This window comes from Anguilla anguilla, chromosome 7 (genome assembly GCF_013347855.1).
Source record: "Anguilla anguilla isolate fAngAng1 chromosome 7, fAngAng1.pri, whole genome shotgun sequence".
Lineage (NCBI taxonomy): Eukaryota > Metazoa > Chordata > Actinopteri > Anguilliformes > Anguillidae > Anguilla > Anguilla anguilla.
In genome coordinates, this window is record NC_049207.1 from 38,280,449 (window position 1) to 38,302,231 (window position 21,783).

The 21,783-nt window shown below is 44.1% G+C and overlaps 1 protein-coding gene across 2 annotated transcripts in view; it reads right to left on the bottom strand.

The window, feature by feature from the left end:
- Nucleotides 1–281: 281 nt before the first annotated feature.
- LOC118231047 (dynactin subunit 1-like) overlaps nt 282–21,783 on the bottom strand; it is a 43,257-nt gene continuing 21,755 nt past the window's right edge. For both annotated transcript variants that reach the window (XM_035424478.1, XM_035424479.1), the window contains 12 exons: nt 17,958–18,026; nt 17,509–17,712; nt 17,029–17,190; nt 16,194–16,325; nt 14,770–14,898; nt 13,915–14,057; nt 13,300–13,466; nt 10,126–10,259; nt 8,274–8,460; nt 8,067–8,140; nt 3,898–3,987; nt 282–2,619 (listed from right to left, as the gene is read on the bottom strand). In XM_035424478.1, the coding sequence (XP_035280369.1) occupies nt 2,482–2,619; nt 3,898–3,987; nt 8,067–8,140; nt 8,274–8,460; nt 10,126–10,259; nt 13,300–13,466; nt 13,915–14,057; nt 14,770–14,898; nt 16,194–16,325; nt 17,029–17,190; nt 17,509–17,712; nt 17,958–18,026 (1,629 nt within the window). In that variant the 3' untranslated portion in view covers nt 282–2,481. The remainder of the gene's footprint in view (nt 2,620–3,897; nt 3,988–8,066; nt 8,141–8,273; nt 8,461–10,125; nt 10,260–13,299; nt 13,467–13,914; nt 14,058–14,769; nt 14,899–16,193; nt 16,326–17,028; nt 17,191–17,508; nt 17,713–17,957; nt 18,027–21,783) is intronic.

Consider the following 21,783-nt stretch of genomic DNA (forward strand, 5'->3'; position numbering starts at 1 on the left):
CAGGTGACTTCAGAGGATATCCTTTGCATGGGACTGCGGCTTTTGCCACCAGCTAGGAATTCACAATTTGAATAGAACTGAACAAGAGCAGGAGGAGAAATCTGCTCATAGTTTCTTTAATAACATCAGAACTGAGGAAAAGAACAGTAACTCACAGATGTGGCCAACTGTAAAGAGGTTTAAGGTTTACTTATGATATAGTAACATCTTGCAAGATCAACTGGAGATGAGCAAATTCAATGGAATTATTTTTTTTTTTAAAGATGAAGACGGCAAAGGCATTCGGCAACAGTCGTCTTGACACCTCTGCGGCACAAGATAATGACTTTTTATTGGCACCATAAATCAAAGAACACCTGTGGTCGCTTGGAAAACTTAATTCCAAGCCGTGTGCTCTGGGTTACAAGTATCCGGCAGCAGTGCACTGTGGGGAGAGCGACATTTTCAGTGCAAGCCATCGTCTCACCCTGCAAACCCTGACCCCCGGCTTTCTGCCTGGAAGCAGAGTCTGCAGGCCAGCTAGCAATGTGGATAACTGCAACACGTTGAATCAGCTAGAACTGTTTGCAACCTCTGCTCTAAGCAGTGGAACATACCATTCACAGCAGGGGCTTCAACACAGGGGCTGCAACTCACTCCACACCCCCTTAACCCAGACGCTTTGGTATCATCTTTAAGGCAGACTCTTCCGACTATTATTCAGTCACATTAAACACATGAAACTCTGCAAAGGTTTCACCATTGGTTTGCATGGAAACATCCAGCGTTATCAAAAGCTAGAGAAGTTTTCATGTGGAGCAATTATAGAATTAAAAGTATTGTTACCAGTCATTTGCATGGTATAGATTGCCGAAATGTAGCCTACGCAGTGCGAGTTCATTGGTTGCCACCACTGCGCAAAAATGTCTTCAGATGGCAGCCCACTCAAACATGAGCTTCAAGACAAGTACAGGATGCTTAAAGGCACAGAAGATGAATCCTGAAGCAGGCAATGGCAACGCACACTTACTATGGTAGCTTCTATACCTCAACCAGGCCAAAACACAGCTGTCATTTACATGTAATACATAAATGCAGTTACCTACCAGCTTTGGTGAAATCCTGACAAACGCTCTAGTATACCAATTGATGAAAGGAGAGGGGAATACAATGAATTGGTGTTAACATGCCTACTATAATCCAAAAGATGTATGTGGTAGTTTGCCTGCAGTGAAAGGCTATTTTGTTGTTAGACTGTTCTATTATCTGAAATGTCTTATTGATCTCTTTGCTTAGGGAAATCAAATTCATGTACAATACGTTTGGCCTGATATTACCTTACACAATACAGTGTGATCATAGAAAAGGACAGAAACGTGTACAATTGCTTTCAAGGTTAGAATACACACTCTGAACTGGTTTGAATAGATGTTGGTAAATGGATAACATTGGCAAATGGATTGCCCTGCCCCCAGCAGCATCCCCATCCACAATGAGTTCCCAGCAAAGGGGCAGTCTTCATAGTCACAGACGTGTATCTACCGGTAGCATATAACCTACCAATGAATTGCTGTGGATTTGTTTATGAAAAAGAGAAATTATGGGAGAAACCAGTCTCCTGGTTTAAATCTATAAAGGATGACATCGGCACTTTTAAAGATGCCAGGATACAAAAACACGACAGGAAATCAGGCAACGAGACTAAAAAAACTTTGCATTGCATTCCCTTGGTACCTCACTCACAACATGGACATATTTAGGCTAATGCATGAATTCACTTAGGAGGGAATGGTATGCACTCATTTAAGGTATTAGATGCATACTTACTGTTATTCTGTGTTTGTGCATTGCGGTTGCTAAACACTTGATGTATTTTTCTGAGCAACATTTTTGTGTAGCAGTCCCTAAAGTCTGCAAGATTACATATGACCCATCATACACTGTTGAAAAATGTGTCTAACAATGGTAACCCATATGGGAAACATTAAAAAGATTAACATACCATACAGGAAGAAACCTTAGTAGAGGGGAAGAGAGGATTTAATAGTGGTGGCCCATACACAAGAAACTTTGGGGGGGGGGGGGGGGTAATCTTACTGAGCAACAATCCTCACTCAATCCTACTGAACAACATGGTGTAAACTGTTACCAACATGTGTCATTTGTATACATTTTAATTGATTGTATTTCATTATTTTTTCCACACCATTCAAAGCCACCCTTTGGACTGTCTGAACCTTGTGAACACCATTTAAATCACCAACAGTTCAGTTATCATGTCACAAACCAACACAGATGTTTTAGGCCTGCCTTCATGTGGGAATTTTTCATAAACTGGCTTCCCCTGGCGATGTGTCCGAGATACCGGGGCGATAACTGTGCAGCCAAATGAAGCGAGAGCTGCATCCTGAAGACTTCCTCGTTGGTATGTGGGATTCAGGTAAAGATGGAGGCGTAGGAGGCTATTGCTGTGATTGTGCTTTTAGGAGGGAGAGACGGGACTTAGGGCATCATAAGGCGGTGCACCCTGTGGAGGTTCTCCCGCGATAAGACCAGGCGGTGGACGTGCTCCTGCCCGGGGGCGCAGGGGATCAAGACCTTCCCCACCAGCACCGCCTCCTCTTTGTGCTCCTCTCTGGCCTGGGATAAGACAAGGAAAGAGGATCTCCGGATTGTCAGAGCTTTAAAAGTACCTCCAGTCTCAAGACTGACTCTACAGCAGGGCTGCCCAACCCTGTTCTTGGAGATCTATCATCCTGTAAGTTTTCACTCCAACTGTAACAAAACACACCTTGACAACGCTTCAACTTCACCAGCTCAAATGAAAACCTACATGATGGTAGTTCTCCAGGAACAGGGTCGGGCAGCCCTGCTCTACAGCATTCAAGAGCCCAGCAGCATAGTCTACCTGCATTGTGAACAAATCCTAAATCCTATGTTAGGCCTCAGCAGTCTACCTGTATCATGGAATCACCCAGAGCGGTCTACCCAAATCATGGAATCACCTACAGCAGTCTACCTGAATAATAGCATCACCTACAACAGACTACCTGAATCATGGAATCACCTACAATGGTCTACCTGAATCTTGGAATCACTTCCAGCAGTCTACCTGAATCATGTTTTGTTGGGTTGAGTTGACTGGATAGGATGATATATATCCAAGTTGCCTACTTTTATCAATTTAGTATGGAGATTATGAACCATTATTAGCACAAAGCTAAACACAGTGGTTCTCAGTAAACAATTTCTTCTTACTCTGGTAGAATCACATTTTAATATCTGCAAAGAGTTGCAGTTATTTTAACTGGTTGATCTGTTCCACTGTAGGCAATTTGTTTAAATATATACATGTTTTTTTGCAAGATTCATCATTGCAATAGTCAGGGCCGGCCCTATGTTCGAGCCGGGGGGGGGGGGGGGGGGGATTTCGCTTTTTAAAATTAGTACCGCTAGTTCCGCGATAGGGGATGAATAACGTAATTGCGAAAAGAACATTATTTACCTAAGTTAAACAATGGATCGTGTGGCCCCCCCCCCAGCGGTTGTGGCCCTAAACAACCGCATAGACCGTTTATGCCACGGGCCGGCCCTGGTAGTAGTATGTCCACTACTGGTAATAATAGTAATACTAATAATAATATTACATACTTGTCCATGCCGAGTCACATATCTCTTACATAGTATACTGTACATTTCAGTCCAGGTTACAATTATTATTTTTTAAAGTACAGTACAATGGCTGTCTCTTACCTTGGAACTGTACTTGCAGCTTCCTGATCTAAAACCCCACGGATTCCAGTTTCTACACAGGCCAGTGGACTGTTCTCTCTAACAAAATCCCAAGGCTTGACTCGCGCAGTCAAAAGGAAAACGGGAAGGCGAGTGACCTTGGCACACACCTGTCCTGTGTCTTACCTTAATAAAAGAGGGGGAGGGGAACATGCCAAACTCCGAGGAGGTGCGTGCTCCAGGGCGCTGGGTCAGGACGTGCTCTGCCACTTTATCCTGGGGGGATGGGGATGGGGGGTGGGGGGAGACAGGGGTAACGATAATGAAAAAGGGAGGGAAAAAAAAGGAAAAGACAGAAAATTTAAGGGGGGATTGATTGGTGGGAGAGCAGAGGTAGAGGTTTAAATATACTGAAGGGGGATTTATAGGGCCAGAAATATAGAGAAAAGTGAGTGAGAAGAGCTCATTTATAGTTTTCAATTTGAGGCTCACACTCTCCTGCAGTCTCCCCATACGCCCTCAGCTCAGCTGGAGCCACTACTCCCCCTCTCACAATAAACCCACTGCTCTATAAACATCTCCCTGGATCATATACATTACACACCACAGCCCCCGAAACCCTACACCAGGAGTGTCAAACTCCAGACCTGGAGGGCCACAGTGTCTGCAGGGATGTGTGGTTTCCTTTCAATCAGCAGCCAATCAAGCCCTTGAGAACAAGAAGTTTGGACTCTGTAGCCAATCATTGACTTTTAATCACTTGTGATTTCAGTGATGGTACCGAAAACCCAACAGACACTGCAGCCCTGCAGGACTGATGTTCGACACCCTGGCCATATACTGTGAGCCCACTGCACTGTGAGCCCACTCCCTCCACCCCCGCACTGAATACAAAGCAGAGGTGATAGAAAGCTGAGGCTGAGTGTCTTTCACACAAATGGAACATGGAAAAAAGGTTTTTGAATAAATACCAGTTCCCGCTGTGCCGACATCCCCTTTTCCTGTGCTGCCCCTTTGTCAACACACCGTTGCGTGAGAGCTATATCGTCTGCGTTTGAACCGCACGCCCCACTGAAAACACCCTTTGGAGCGAGCCAAATTTCACAGCCTTTTGCTCTCTCTTTTTCCTGAAAAATTGCACTTAGGAAACCGCGGTCTCGGCGGGTGTAAAAGAAACATCGGCCTTTGTGGATGCGAAAGTAAAGGTTGCCATTTGTAATGCGCTGAAATAAATTCGCCGTGACATTCTAATGGAAACGTGGGCTGTTGAGAGCAGTCGGCAACATTTCCCCTGCCTTGGTGCGCCCCTGTGCGCGCACGCTTCTTATCAATTGAGCTCCCGGTTAATTAAGTTCAATTGCATTGTTGATTGAACACTAATTATTTGGGTTGGAGAGTTTGTCTTTGTTCAGAGCCCTTAGGGACTTCCGTTTATTGGAAATGTGTTTGCGCTAATTAAAAAATAAACAAACAAAACAATCGAAAAAATAAATAAAAAGATTTTTGGTCCATTTGTCTAATTAATTTGCAGTTTCGCCCCCATCCAAAATAATTACACAATTACGTTCCACCCCAGTGTACGGTCCTAATTTGTTTATGTGCCATATGTTCACAGAGACTTAAAGATTGTATGCTTTTTATTTATTAGTGCCAAGCAAACAATTCTGTATTGAAAATCACAGTGTGCATTAGCCGTTGAGCGATCTGTGGAATATTCTAAAATAACCTTATGCCATCGGTAGACAGGAACTGGAGATAGTCTATTTAACCTTTGAGAATGTGACATCAGATAACATCGCCTCAATTGTGGGAAAGATGGTGAACAAAACCCCCCAACCTAACTTGACTTACGTGAAGCCCCCTCACTGATTTCTGTGAAAGAAATTCACTGATTTCGGACTTCTGCGACGCCAGAGCTGACCAAAAATGACGAATGGCAGGCCACTTCCTGCTCATCCTAGGACCTTGCCCTTGTCCATAAGAGAGACTATCTAGTAAATAAGTCTAGGAGAAACGTAAACCAGAACGCCTTTGCTGGAGAGAAGCCCAGGAAAGGTGAACAGCAGAGACTGCCTCTGTATTCAGGTGAGTTTCTTGGACTTGGAATAACATCCAAAGCTCTTTAAAATTCGATATGCTTAATCCGTTAAATTAAGATTGTAATTGATTTTACCAGGTCTGTGAATTGTGCAATTCCTTGCGTACCGCCTTTTAATTATTATGGCAGCCGTCTGTGGCAGGGCTCACTTGAAAGTCTTTTTTTTCCCCTATCTCAAGGGACGTATTTAACCAAAATAAAGGTTAAATTAAAAATGGGGATTTTCTTCAGCGTCAGACTGATTTTAAAAACTACAAATCAAAGTTGGAAGTATGAGACAAGCATTGTGATCAAGCCTAATATTCTTCTGAAAACCCTGGGAAGTTTTTCGTAAATAAATGTTTTGTCTTATGCTAATAATTATAATGAATTCTACTGATTAAAACAAACCTTAAAGGTAACTTAAAGGTATTGGGAGTTTCCTCCTAAATTATTGTTATCCAATTTATTAGTTCACCTCTGAGGTAGACCACTCAGAAGAGCCAAGTCAGATAATACATAACATCACGACCAAGCCAGATTTCCACATCCAAATCAGCGTCAGAACATAGTATAGACAGCCATGAGCACAGTCAAATGCAATTCATTTACAGCTTAGAAGGAAGCTGGTTATGGCTGACAAATTGAACTTTATTTCCATTGACGCGAACGGAGTCATTCTTTCATTCAAATACTGTGGTTTACTTGTAACAGCAGTGCAATTCATCATTGTTACTTGTTACATGTCACTCAGGGCCAGCTGATATGAACAAGGCAAAGAAAAGGGCTCAGTCAAATAGAGGGACTAAACCTGTTGCCAAGGCCAACGTCTTTAGTTAGCCAGCCACCACACAGTTGCTTTCAAAACGCTTACCTTGGTGGCAATCAGACACGTATTTGGCATTCACATGCCACGCCAGAGGGTAATAACCATCCAGCAGTGAAACAAGTCACGTGGAAAGACTTTCATTTTTACAGTTTTAAAGCGTGTTGTTTTAAAAGAAAAATAAATTTAAAAGACTGTACCACTAATGGTTAGTCACTGAATTCCAATGAAAATGCTTTATAGTGCCACTGCTCTGGCCGGGGAGGGGGGAGTTACATGACTCAAAAGTCATGATTAAAGGCTGAGAAGGGAACTGATCTAAGATTGCTGAAGAGAAGCACATAAATAACTAAAAGAAGGAATAACTTGTCTCCAAACGTCTGTACCACCAGGCCCAAAGTGTGGAACTAAATCTAGTTCAGTTGATTTGGAGATCATCCTTAACATCCTTGCACTGGAATGTTAAGCCTTTGTGAGAGAGAGTTTGGAATCATAGGGCTCAGATTTCTTTGTGGTAGTGTCATAGATGTGTGTGCGCATACATGCATGTCCTCTTGTACAGTGAGCTACATGCCAGACATGATTTCAGGAAAAAAAAAAAAAGAGCAAGAATTTAAATTTGCGATCTTTAGCTCACTATCACAACTAAGCCCTAACATTAATGAGGTTTGCCACTTAAGATCATTTTTAAAGGAAACAGTCCTTTTGTAATATGTGTTAGCCTACAAAGGCATGGTATCTTAATAGGAATGTGAAATATCCATTTTTTGAGTATAGGCCACATGCCTGTATGTTTTTTAAGCACAAAAAAATAAATAAAGGGTAGTCAGTTGGAATTTCATTGTTCAACAGTGAATGGGAAAATTCCAATGCCGAGCAGAACATTGGCATGTTGGCAATTTGATTGTGTAGGCATTCCATGAACATTAAACTCCCTATTTTTGTGAACATGAAAATTGATTCTGCACTGCTGAGGAGCAAAAACTACTATGGCAATCTACAAATAAAGGAGGTCTGCCAAAAAAACAAATTCATATGGAATGAGGCTCTTGATTGGTGTGTCCTGCTAGGGGACTAGCTCTCAGTGCTGTGACAGACCCTAGTCTGGTTCAAGTCCTGACTGTGCCTGTGTTGACTGCAGCTAGCAGCCACACAGGGCAAAGTGTAATTAGCTGTAGCGTTTCCCAGGAAGATATGGCTTCCATCGCTAGGGTTGGCTCCACTGTGCAGGAGCACCTGATGAAAAGTGAGACACCTGCAGTCTACCTGCACGTGCTCAGATGAAATTATGACTGTGGAGCGCAGTTTTATTGGCTGCGGATGGAAGAGAAATGGCGACAAGCAGAAGAACTGTTCTGTTTTCTCCCAGGTTTATGAAGGATGTTGCAGAGATGAAAACTGGAACAAAGGAAAAAGGGGAAAAAAGATGTGTAGAAACAGAATGACGGTTACCTTTAGTCTGTCCAGCATGACGCTAAGGGAATGCAGGTAGGCAGTTTGCTTCAGGAGTTGCGTTTTAGGGCTCACTGTAAGACAGAAGAATGTAAAGTCACTAGTCGGACACACCAGGATAATGCTGTATATATAACATCCTGAACCAACTGATGAGAAGAGACATCCAAGAGTGGTGTGTGCAGCAGGCATGTCCTCAGCACCGACCTGGTGATCTCTGGGTGATGTCCACCACCTTCATCTTGGCACTCATCCCCAGCAGGGTTTTCAGCATTTGGTTGGTTTTGTGGTAGAGGGCGCTGGAGGGCACCTCCGACCTGGGGCCGCCCACGACAGGCAGCTTGGTCACGTGCAGCGGGGGCAGGGATGCCAACTGGGCATTCATCTTCTCAGCCTGGGAGGGTGGAAGGGGCACAGCACCACATATTTCATAACACTACTTACAGGCTTAGAAGAGCTTTATCCAGAGTGCACTACATTACCTGCCTGGCTACTGTCCATATGTACATCCCATCTTCATATTTACTGAGGAAACTAGTTAAGCAAGACCCTCTATCAGTACCAGTAAATCGATTTACTTAAGGTTTGCACGATTGTTATACAACTGCCGATAATACGCATCATTACTAGAGCTAATTTGCTTTGTTATGGGTTATCCCCCTTTATGTGTCTTTAAAAATATTTTGTTCATGACCAAAAGTGATGCCCCAGAAATGCAGCCTAGCTGCGCACTGAGAAACTGGAAAGATTGATCTCTGAAAGTGTGACTGTTCTCTGATCTCACGGAAGACCGGTTTTTACTTCAGCTGAATGCTGGCTGCCGGCAATGTTAGCTGAGCATATCTGCCGATTGTCAAAAGCGGGGAAAAAGTAAAAAAGAAAAAAAAAAAACAAACAAAAAAGCCAAGGCCGATCCTCCAGCTGTGATTTAATAGACCAAATGGAGCCCTTGATTGTAGATCTCTTCAGGGGCGAAACTTAAGGGCCCAGTAAACCTTGCCAATCCTGTGGCCAGGAACCTCCCGGAGCAAGGCAATTAGGTCATAATTATCCAGGGCTGTTCTGACAGACAGACACACTCCCCTGGTGACCTCACTCTGCGGAGGAATGTGAGGGTGGAGGTATCTGGAGTTCCTCTTTCGGTGGGAGTAATTGCGCCAAAGCCAGAACGCAGTGGCCGCGATGCTCAAAAAAGATCTTTCCTAACTAGCATATATTATTCTTGCTGGAGGCCCACGTTACTGCTCAAAGTCTGTAAACTTTTCATCCGCTATCGCTTACAATGTCTCCAAATTTACACTGGCCAGCTGTTTTTGTAATGGAGTCATGTACCGTCACAGCTACAGCCTGCCTGAAGAGTGGGACTGCGGCATAGCATGCACAACCTCCTCCGGCTATTCACTGCATCCAAGCCTCTTTGCTTCCCTTCGAAACTGATTTCCCTCCGACGTTCTGCCTCTTGGGGTTTTTATTCCTTTTTATTCCTTCTGGTTATTTTTGGACACCTCGACCCTTTCTGTGCTCCCACTAAATTAATCTCTTTCAACGTGTTCTCTGGCTGATTCCTGTAAAAGGAGGGGAAGTGTATACCGATGCTTCTCTTACTTTCTGCTAAATGACAAATTGGAACCCTGTGACATTATGCTAGCAGTATACTCTTTGTTTGCATAATTCAGGGGTGGGCAATTCCAGTCCTGGAGGGCCGGTCTGTATACAGGTTTTTGTTTCCACCCATTACCCTGGCTGAATACACCAACACTGGTTCACTCGTAAATGAGATCACAGTAAAACGTTGTGATACAGACACACAGGACAGTCTTCAGCTGCCAGTCATGTGTTTGTGAGGTAATAATGTAGCTAAAATGTCAGGTGGCGCATGTAAACGTTAGAGCTAATTAAGAAAATGAGCCTAGGAGTTGGCATGAAAACTTGAAACAGACACGGCCCTCGTTGCCCACCTCTGGCATAAATGCATGCATGTGCTGGTATACATTTGTACGCTTACAGCGACATAGAAATTTGCGTATGCCTGTATGCATGCATATACACGCACACGCACCTTTAGGCGGTAGATCTCATTCTTCAGCTGTTTAAGGGCAAGACGCTGGGTACTGATCTGCTGCAACAGGAGAGGAGAGTCGATGACCTGTGGGGGCCCAGAGCAACCACCCGTGTTGGGCTCAGCATCGCCACCTGGAGGAGGTAACAGAAGAGAGAAATCCATACACACAGATAATTAGCTTGAGAAAGAACGCGGGACATTCTATGGCCCTGTTACTCAAAACACAAATGGCCCTAGGATCCAAGAACTGCTGGTTTTCCACCCTCCCTTTTACTGAGAGTCAGGTGTGCACACAGTCTGGCCAATCAGTAGCACTAATTGTTCAGTTAATTACTGGAGGGAAAAGAAAACCAAGGCCGGATTTAGATTTGAGGACCAGATTTGAGTATCCATGTTCTCTGGCATTAAGAGGCCGATTCAAATAGATAAACTAATTTGGACTTGTCTCAAAATATTCAAATTGGCCAATTGCGCTACATGGCAGTGAAGTGTGGAGCCCGCTTACAAAAGCAGTATTTTGCTCAATTGGATAAATGCCCATAGATGTACAGAGGAAAACATGAAAAAACAGGTGCAAAGCAGAATTAGAGCAATATCCACTATTCATTAGCATCCAAAAAACAACCCATTACGTTCTGTAAAAAGCGGTGAAATGTACAAATCTGATACCGGAAACATTACATTACAGGCATTCAGCAGATGCTTGTATCCAGAGCGACTTACACAACTTTTTTAGCATAGCATTTTACATTGCATCCATTTATACAGCTGGATACATACTGAAGCAATTCAGGTTAAGTACCTTGCTCAGTACAACGGCAGTGTCCTATCCAGGAATCGAACCTATGACCTTTCGGTTACATGCCCAGTTCCTTACCCACTGCGCTACACTGCTGCACAAAGGGGAAAAGGGGTAGCTCGCTTTCACTAGAGTAAGAGCGGCTAAGCCACTCTTCCCATCATACTCACAGATAATGCATCTCCCTGATATACTCATGTGCGGGCCTTTCTGACTCCTGAGAGGCAACTTGAAGAGAGAGTTCCGCATTGGAAGTCCACTTTCTCCACTCACCTGCCTCCATTCACTTCACCCTCGTTTCACATTCTGTACAAAAATCGCAAATGCACTGCACACCACTTGCACAATATTAAAAGCGCACCTTATTCACTTCATACCATTGTGTGTTGTTTATTCCTACCCTTTCAATCCTTTCAGCCAATTCCACCAGTTTCTTTCATTTTACGTTCACCCCATTTTACCCCAAGACATCCCTGGGTTCGTAACAATGATCCTTCTCAAATCCGTCTTGCATCATTGTGATCTCAAGACCAAATTTTGACAACTGCAGACCCCTTAATGGTAAAACAATGACAGAAAGCCCCAGAGTTTAGTGAACCGTTTTGAAATCTACTACATTAATCCAAGAAGACTTGAACCCGGAAGTGGTAAGAGACCTTGTGTATGACATTCAGTACAGTTTAATTTAGTTCTGCATGTGTGAAATGAAAATAAGGCAGGGGTGTTTTATGGAGCAAAATTAGAAGGGGTTCAATTTGAAAAAAAAACTTGGGAGTAGTAGTTATTCAAAATCAATCAGGATCTATGATGAAATAAGCAGCCTTGAAGGAGATTTATGGGACTGACAAGTGGTGCATTCTGCCAAAGAAACTAGCTCACAGAGCAGTGATTTAGTAGTCCCATAATATGAAGGCTGATCTTAACTGTGCCAGAGCCTACCATGGCTATTAGCCCTGTGGCACTGCACCCAATGGTCTGTACTGTTTGTAACCATCTCACTGTGCAAGATCGCCACCTCTGGTTGATCAGGAACCTGCAATCTGAACTAATTCTGACCCAATGGCTAAGCAGCTCAGCTGCAATGTGAAGGCCCATGACTACCTGTCATCTCTCATACAGAAAGGCATCTTTTCACTGATGGAATGGGAAATCACTTATGACTGCGTACTGGAGAAAAACTGGAGGAAAATAAAATATATATTGGTGTATAATTTGGAAAAATTAAAGGATTTTAATTCTAAGAATTAAATAGGATGCCACATATGCATGAAGAAAAATGTTTCATGTTTACATCACTTTGAGATTTTAATATATGCTCACTGGACAGCAGGGGCTTCAGCCAGATAACACTGGCTCTACTGTGAAGGCAGACACCACATATGGATCCGCCAGGCTAGAGGGCTGGTTATACATTCAAGTTGGCCCAGAATGGGGAATGTCATACAATAGAATGGAAAGAAAGACACGGCAGATGTGAGATGCAACCAAGTTCAACAACAAACAGACTTAACAAAACAAAGCCAGCAGACAACTCATCTAAGAACGACCTTGGAGATTTTCCACGTCAATCGCAGAACCAGAATCTAGGAGCTGCAGCTTAAAGAATCTAGGAGCTGCAGCCTGATCATCTGGAGGCCTGTTTAACCAGGGTTGCCAACTCTCAGGCTTTTGGCACGAGACACACACTTTCAGGCTCTGAATCTCATTCTCATGCTAACCAAACAGTTTATGCTAACCAAACACAGTTCATGCTGACCAAACACAGTTCTTGCAGGGAAAAAAAAAAAAGACTGCAAGCTGCTCCCTGAGAAAACATTATCTATCAGCTCGCAGGACAATTTTTTTTTTTTTCCAGCAAGTCAAACTGAGATTGGCTCATGAACATTACGAGACTGTTGTTTGGCTACTTCACCATATTTCACAAATAAAATTTCTGCTTGTGATTAGCAGAGAGGCATGGTTACATGCCACTGGAATATTGAGGTTATCAATTCAAATACTAGCAACACTCTCTTCTTTTCATAGAGCCTAAGGACATTGATGGGAAAATCCACTTGTTGAACAACATTTCCAGAATTGTTGATTGTATACCACGGTGTAGTCATTTGGCTGTATTTGTACTGTAGATGTAAGTATTGCACAATTATAGTAACTCGTGTTAAACGGTGAAGGAGTTACACACTTCAAGAATTCTGTTGAGGATGTTCAGTGTGCAACCTGGAATATACATCCTAAAAATCCTGTATCTAATCAGCTTAAGATGCTATACAACCTGCATACAGGGGGGGTTTGCTTCTTAATGAGTGTGCTAGAGAGGAGACTGGAATTTTTGCATTTGTGTGTGGGGGCGGGGCAAAGGAGACGGAACGCACCTCCAGCTGCGGTCATGGAGACAGACGCAAAGCTGGTCGGTGGTGTTGCTCGCAGGCCCTCAATGGTCAACTTGGTCTGGTTGCTAAGACGCTGCTTCAGTTCTTCCTTCTCGGACTCCAGCTGGTCAATGTCAGCCTGCAGGGCGTCCATGGTTTCCTCCAGCTCCCTGTGATTAAAACAGGATTACACACACACACACACACACACAAACCATTAAACATGAACACGGACAGAGGTATACAGTGAAAAACAAACACTAGTAAATTTTGACTCAACAGACTTGATGCAAATATTTTGCAGGAAAGCCAAACATAAACAGCCATAAACTCAGGTAAGAGGCTCAGTTTAAGGAAACCTTTCTTAATCACACTAGTTGTAAGAGTGGCAGTCATTTGTGTGAACAAGTTAGATGTATAAGTTGCAGTTTTGACTGTTCTCGATTTGTTTGCGGGGTTGTGGTTTTGACATAGACCTTGTGAGCTAGAATTTAAGCAAATCGCACATGGCTGAAACATTATTTGGCATGTTTCCCATCATCCTTCTGTCTTTTATCAGATTCATCTTCACACCCCCCCCCTTCCAACATACCCCCCTCCTTGCCCTTCTACTCTTACTTCTCCTTTTTCTTGAGAAGGCTCTGCGACTCGTCTAGTTTGGTCTGGATCCTCTCCACCCGCTCGTCAGCGTCCTTGGACGCAGTGTCTAGTTTCTTCTCCAGCAGGCTGAGGCGAACATTCGCCTCTCCTAAAGCCATGACCTGTGTGAGATAAAGCATAAGGGCGTGCGTGTACATGCGCGTTTTTTTCACAAGTGAAAATATTGTACAATGTAAGTATCATTCTTCTGACGGACTAGACTTCATAGCTTCACTGCAAAATGGGCTGATAACACCACGACGGTTCTGCAAATGCTGCTGGAGCTGTAGCCTTGTGAGCTGGGTTTTTATTTATTTCAGTACCAATTTAGAATGAACCATTCACCCATGATTCACTGACAAAAAAAAACAAAAAACGATATTCCAAGGGAATGCTCCCTACCCGTTTTCCTGTTTCCTTTGAGATGACAACATTTTAAGAAACCAAAACACAGGGCTACTTCAAAGACACAAATCCACAAGTATAAGTGTGCTTAAAAAAATGGACATCATAAAGCATAGGCACATCCTTTTTCACACCAGATCCTTATTCCATAAAACAAAACTGAAATGAAAACTCATCGCCTTTTTTTGCAAATAATTTAATCGGACGGTAAGCAAACAGCTCGGTGTCCGAGAATGAGACTGTTGGAGTGGTGGGGCAGCTGCCATTCACTGTAACCTGGGGGTGACTAGGGGAAGAGCACCCCCAACATCTCCAGAAGTAAGAGCAGCTAACGCTAGCAGTCGAAATGCTATCCAGACTCCAGCCCTGGACTGCAAGGAGAGGCTGGAGATCAGGACACTGCCTGAGAGCCATGTCTCCAGCGCACACCTTCATCTTGAGGGACTTCTTCAGCTCTCTGATGTCCGTCTCCCGGTCCTCCAGCTTCAGCCCCAGGCCCGCCGCGTCCGTGATCTCCGCCCGCACGGCGGCCGCCCTCAGCTCCACGGGAGGGGGGTTCTGTGTGGGGGCGGAGGGAGAGACACGACTCAGCCGGAGGCGACCCAGCGCTGCTGACACGGTGCTGAGAATTACCCCCCTTCCCAAATCAGAATAATTATCATATTATAGTCAAACTAAATTTAAAAAAACCCCAAGGCACTGTTGCCATATGGAGAGAGGAGGGGAGGCACAAGTTAAAAAGCTGATGGAAAAGTAAATTCATTTGAATTAATGCCTATTAAAAGTTGTGTAAGTCGCTCTGGATAAGAGCGTCTGCTAAAAATGCCTGTAATGTAATGTAATGTATTAGAAGCAAAAAACAAGGTCCCCCCTTAAAGATTAGAACATTGGAAAAGGTTCTGCCTTTGTATCTACAAACCTGGGGAGATAACGCAATTTGGATTTAAGTCTGAAACCTGAGTGTTCCCCTCTTTTCTATTCTGATTAGCAGTGGGTCTATAATCTATTAAAACCACATGGCAATGCTTCCAATATGTTTTTTAAAAATGCTTAAAGCCAAAAGCTGTCGTTCCATTTTATGTCTATCAATAGATTTGCCATGTCTTTCTAATTTATAAATGGCACTCCTTTCTTTACGAAGCGTCAGTCATAAGGAATTTGTAAAGGTGTTTCTTCCTTGTTTTTTTATACATCTCTGTTTGTGTGTTTGTGACTGACCCAGGCCATCTTTTATTTGTGATTGCAGTTGCCAATTTACATATTCTTAGATTATGGCATCCTCAATGATGGTAAAGGTGTAGAGATGCCACTAAGCCATTTTCAGTAGTTTATTGAACATTTCTTGGTGGAGAACCATATTAAACAAATTATCATTCAATTGTCATATCTAGTCGTTAGGTTTAGGTAATTTTAATCTGTTAGTGAGCTGTACATTTTGATAAAGGTTGCCCTGACAGGTTTCTCTGCTCTGCCTACCAACAAATTTGGCAATTTAATTCATAATTGAAATCTTTGATAATAATTCAATTAAATTGACTACATATATTTTACATGTTGGGTAAGTGAGTGGTTTTAATTGTTGGTGCATGTGTGTCCACGATTCAGAGTGCCGGACGTCAAATGAGGGTGTTGGTGGTTAAAACTGCTGGATTCAGAAAAGTAAACATATTTTACTTAATCCTCACTCCCATTTTTTAAGGTTTTAAAATACATCTGGAGGGGTACTTTAAGAACTAAAAAAAATATAAAACATCAAAAGAAAGACAGAACGTGAACCGTCACTTTAGCAATAATGAGGAAATGCACAGCACTCTGCCGGTTGATTATAGACCAGTGGCCCACACAAGCCTCACCGCGCTCATGGTTCTCTCTGCGTCGTACTCGCCCTCCTGCATTGCGGCGGCCATCTTGCTCATGGTGGCGGTGACCGTGCGGCAGGACTGCCGCAGACGCTCCAGGGGGCTGACGTCTGGAGAACTGTAGACCTGGAGGGGCCGTGGAGGGATGTTAAAGGAGGAGGTCACAAACGCACAGGTAGGAAGGCATGACCTACTCTACAAAGGATTTTCTTACGTTTTATCCATTAAGATGGGCAATTCACTGCATTGCCATGTATCCTAAGACATCGCTCAAATATGGAAGGCGCTTCAACCAACCCAGCCGACTACTGTATATTGGAAGGTGCTCTTTCTGCTGCTGCTGCCTCAAAGGCATGTTATTGAACCTCATGAATTGATCTGGATTTGTACAACACTGGCGTGGATAGAAAAACTGATCATGGGAAGGCTGATCACACAGAGCATAAAAAAAGTTTTATATTTCACAGATAGATTACTTTATCATGTCTGGGCAAAACAATGGAGCAAAGTAAAGACCAAACCAAGTGGACTGACTAGTCAACTGAATGGGTATGAAAACTAGTGGTAGCATAAGCAATTATGCCCATTTTTACGCTTTAATTCACCAATGTAGGTCTACACATCCTTGCCACTGTCCTGTGCACCACTATTCTGGCATAAAATGTGACCTGACCTATAAAACTGCCATTTTGTTGGCAAAAAATCCTTGGTGTGTTTGATGTCATACACACATGTAGCATGCATGCCTAAAACAGACAAACCTACATATTCTCACACACAGAAAACCGCTCACACTCTCTCTTTCATTCAAACGCACACACACACACACCTGCTGAGCTGCTTCGAAGGCCAGGTCCTCCAGTTTCTGGGCGGAGAGACCCCCCTGCTCGGCGAGTGGTACGACCATCTGAGAGCCGGCGGTCGCCACCTGCTTCAGCAGCTCCACCACCCTGCTCAGGTGCCTCCTGCTCTCCTCCAGAGACTCCGACACCTGCCCCCGGCCATCGGCGCGTCAGTCACGCTGTTCTCAGCCCCGCCTCCCCACGCGCCCACGCCCACCACCACACCTACATACAACCTGGTCAACCCGATCCCCTCAGGACCCGTCACGCTCGAGTGAAACACTTATCTGTGTGCGTTTGTGATGAATACCAACTTTCAATATCTACCTGAAGCAACTGCTAGGTGGATGGGTTCAAGAGTATTATACACACATAATGTCAAAACTCTGGATATGAATATCACTTAAATGACATAAGAATAAGAAACAATACCTTTTATAACCTCTGACACATGCGTGCACACGTACCGGCGGGCCAAAGTGCAGGGCTGCTGGGACGCCAGGTATGTCAGTTCCAGGCAACCTGTTACGGATCTTCTTGCAAAACTGTCGGATGTCGGAGCAGGAAGTGCCCACCTCCTTAAGGAGAAGGGCGAGGTCCGTTTCTTCCTGTAGGAACGCCTCCACACGGCCCGCCTCCACCCTTATGCAGTCCACGGCACTCTGGGTAAACTATCAGGGAAAACAGTGCCCCAGGGTGGGGGCCATATTAAAGTCAAATTAAACTGAACTCAGCCATCTAAGATCTATACTTGAAATATATCCTAGAAAAAGTTACATAATATCACATCATAATATACATAATAATAGTATTTGGCTGTAGTAAAATCCCACAGAAATTGAACAAATCAGAAGTGCTGAGAAGTTTAAGCTGACGTTCCTGTGAGGTTTTAGCTGTGTTAGAGAGTAGCTGGTACCCGTATGTGGTCTGCCAGTTGGAGAGCGCAGTCCTCTGGCTGCTCTGCCAGGTGGATGCTGTACAGGTGCTGTGGAGCAAGGAGACAAATCAGTCAATGAACGGCCCCCACTGCGCAGCCCACAGCAAATCAGACCCAGTGAGTCGATCCAGATCGGTTCAAAACTAGTCCTCTGAATTGGCGACATTTTTCTAGTTTTCCGTAGGATTGAAAATGCAATTCCCCATAGATTGGTTCTCTTGAAATGTCAATGTCACAGGGGAAAAGCTCATGCAGTCTATGTAACTTCAATGACAATATTTAGAGTGCTTTAGCTTAGATCAGACTGCAAATTATCCTAAAGTGATCCTTTTATTTATGTTAATATAGCCATTTCATCAAAAAAATGCTACAAAGCGGCATTCATTGTCATAACTGCAATTGCTGTCATACCATTTATTTTCTCTCCCTTCAAGAAGAACACAACTGGCTCTATACAAATCTTTTATTTCACCAAAGCTTTTACTGTGCTCTTATTGATGATAAAATTATTCAGAAGTGGTACTCGCACTCTCCTCTGTTTGTAAACAGGAAACCCATCGTTGTGCGAAGAGATTGATAATTGATCTCGAGCCAATTTGTGCCATTTACTGCCCTCGAAGGCCACATTGCGTATGTGTGTGGACATGTTTATTCAAAGCGCCGCTCGTAAATCAGGCCAGCATTGCTGATAAACATGTGAGGCCGGTCTCTTAGAACAGTGCCCCCCCTTTGCTGCGCTAATTGAACGGGAGCCAGCGACGGTCACACAGGGGGTGCTTTGTGTCGACGGCGAGGACACCTGGCTTCTGGAACAAGCAGCCGCCCCAGGACGGCGGGGGGGGGGGGGGGGGGGGGGGGGGCAGTGCAAACAGCGACGAGCTAAACCTGGGATTCAGTTAAAATTAGCCTGCGGGCGAGACCGCGGCGGCGTTCGCATTTTCAATGACCTCGGTTGATCCAAAGACGCGTAAAGGATGCGCGACGGGTCCCTGGAACCGAGTCCGCGTGGCCAAGCCCGTTTTGTTTGAACCCCGGGTGAGTCTAACGAGGCGGAATGATGCGCCATTTCCCCCCAGGGTGCTGCTTGGGAGCCAGCGCGGGGACACCTGGCGACCTCTGCCCCTGTAGCTCATCCCTAACAAGCACCGTTGCAGATTGATGTGTCTGCGCTCTATTTACAATGCTGCATAACAGCTGAAGAAGTCAGCCAACTGAGCAGAATTTTGCACATCGACTTACTGCACTTACAGAGAGGACAGACAGTACACAAGCAGCCACTCAACCAAATGGAAAAGGATTTTCCAAGTATAAGAATACTTATACTGAATAAAAATACCAGAGTCAAATGTTGAGTGTTTGAAGGAATTCCAGCACTAACATTAAATAGCACCTCTTGTACTTTTCACTTTTCATGCTTTTAAATACCCGTAACTATGCTTCTTCACAGATAACTGGAGAACCCTAACCACATTCAATGGGCTTCTGTTCTTAGACAGAAAACCAAAGCGTTTTAATGCAAATGAAGCATTCCTGCCATAGCTGACGAGTTCAGGCCCCTAACTAGAATGCATCCGTCGACAAAGAGCGCAATTTCCCATTACATTCCTAAAGTGGAATTTTTCACGTCTAAACTGGATTGTGGCAAAGTTCACATTTCTGTAGAAATATTTCATGCTTCAAGGCTGCATTTTGGTGTCAAGGTAAAAATATGTCGAAAGGAGAAGGAACTCGCTTTCAAGCGCAGATTTGAAAAACGCCTTTGCAGTGACACGTTGTGAACTCAGCTGACAAAATATTACAATGCATATTACGAAATGGAGAATGTTCCAGTGGCAACAGAAGGGGGGGGGGGGGGGGAAAGACTAGGAAATGAACTGTAATATGGTTCATGCGTTCTGAGACTAACATACACGCTCATATGCCCCCCTGACAGTTTCTTAGGGAGGCAAGAAAATGGGGCAGCATCTGGGCCCAAGCGTATTTGCCGAATGGCGACTTTGCGTAAAGGACCAGGGCGTGCAGCGGTGTCGTCGGGGAACGCGGAGTGTGCCGTCGGCACCTTTAACCCATTGCTACACCTCGTGAAAAGAAGCCTCCCTGAACGTCAGGTCCAGCCTCCCCCTGTTCATTAAACAGCGTCTTTTCGCTCTGAGCTGCGTGCGCTCCAGCGTTTCCTTATTTTTGGGCCTGTCCCCATTAAGTCGTCCCGGCTAAGGAGTTCTCCTCTACCTCCCTGCCACATTTTTTTGCGCCTCAGAGCTTCGGCGGCTAGATGAGGCTGCCGCTAACCCCGCTGGCTGAGGGCTCCCTTCGACACCGTTTACATTACATTACATTACATTACAGGCATTTGCCAGACGCTCTTATCCAGAGCGACGTACAACAAAGTGTATAACCATAACCAGGAACAAGTATGACGAAAACCCTAGAGAGAAGTACCGGTCCAAGTGCAGGGAACAACCGCATAGTTCAACTTGGACCCTGAAGGTTAAACTGATTAACACCAACACAACGAGAACGGCAACAACGCAATCTATGGAAAAAATACAAGCAGTAGTTAAGACAGTTAATGCACCTAAGTCACCTACGAAACAGCTGCCTAGTTGCAACCCTAAGCTTACAGTCATTTACAGGGGGGTAGGGAGGGATGGGGAGAGGTGCAGCCTGAAGAGGCGAGTCTTCAGTCGTCGTTTGCTGGCACTTCGGAGCCCGCGACTGTTTAGTCTGAACAGGGCTAGGTGAATCTCGGCCATTTAATGCTCGCACGGCGGACATTACGTTACAGCGCGCTTGTGTGTCACAAGCGCCAGATGGCTCAGGCAGTCAAGGAAGTTTTCTTTGGTCCGAGGTACTAAAACGGCTACAGAAAGACATTATAATACACAAAGGTGCAGAACACGTACGGGAAGGAAAATAAATTCAGCTTTGGGTTGAAATGTATCGTCGGTGCCATGTCGACAATTAGCTCCTGCTTAGATGGAACCTGCCTCTGGTGGCCAGAGGGTATTTTATCTTTTTAGGGAAAATTATGAGCAGTTTGGTGTAATTGCATGTGCAGGGCTATATACATGTACATTTAAAAATATGCATGTTTGTAAATACACAGTAGAACCTCAGAAATACAGTATGAACACGCTAGAAATTGCAGTTGTTAGGAACAGTTATGTTCATAATTTTGAAAGTGATTTACACCAATTTTCAGAATTTGAATAATTAGAATTGAAAATGAACCGTAGCCTTTTTTAAATAGGCTACTTTCATTTTATAGCAGTAAAACTATGAACTATCCAAGTGAAACCAAGAAAAATCGGCATCTTATTAAAACAATCAAGACACTTCTCTCTGTTTGGCCTCATTTTCTAACCATTTCCTTTTTCTCCTGGCCATCCTTTATACCAACCACTACATTTTGTATTCTTCAAATTTTATATTGGAAACGATACATTACGTTAATTAGCAATAGCGCAACGAAATGGAGTTTGAGACCTTTCTTGTTAAATCGCGGGAAAGAGAGACTCATGTTGGCTAAAAGAGCTGGATACTTACAAGGTTGTGTGTGTCACATCCAATCTCATACCCTGTACATTTAAACAGCAAGTGTGTAAACTGAGGTTCACATTCCGATGTTCTACCACAGGCATACACACACATGATCCTGCTCAGTATGGGTTTGGTTCATGTTTGATGTATGCAAGTACACAGTAACGCTCAATAACCTTTGCAACGTCCCCCAGTACTCAGCGCCCATGTTTTGGCCGGTGTTCAGTATATTCCGTTTACTGTGATGAACATTCAGAATGTGATG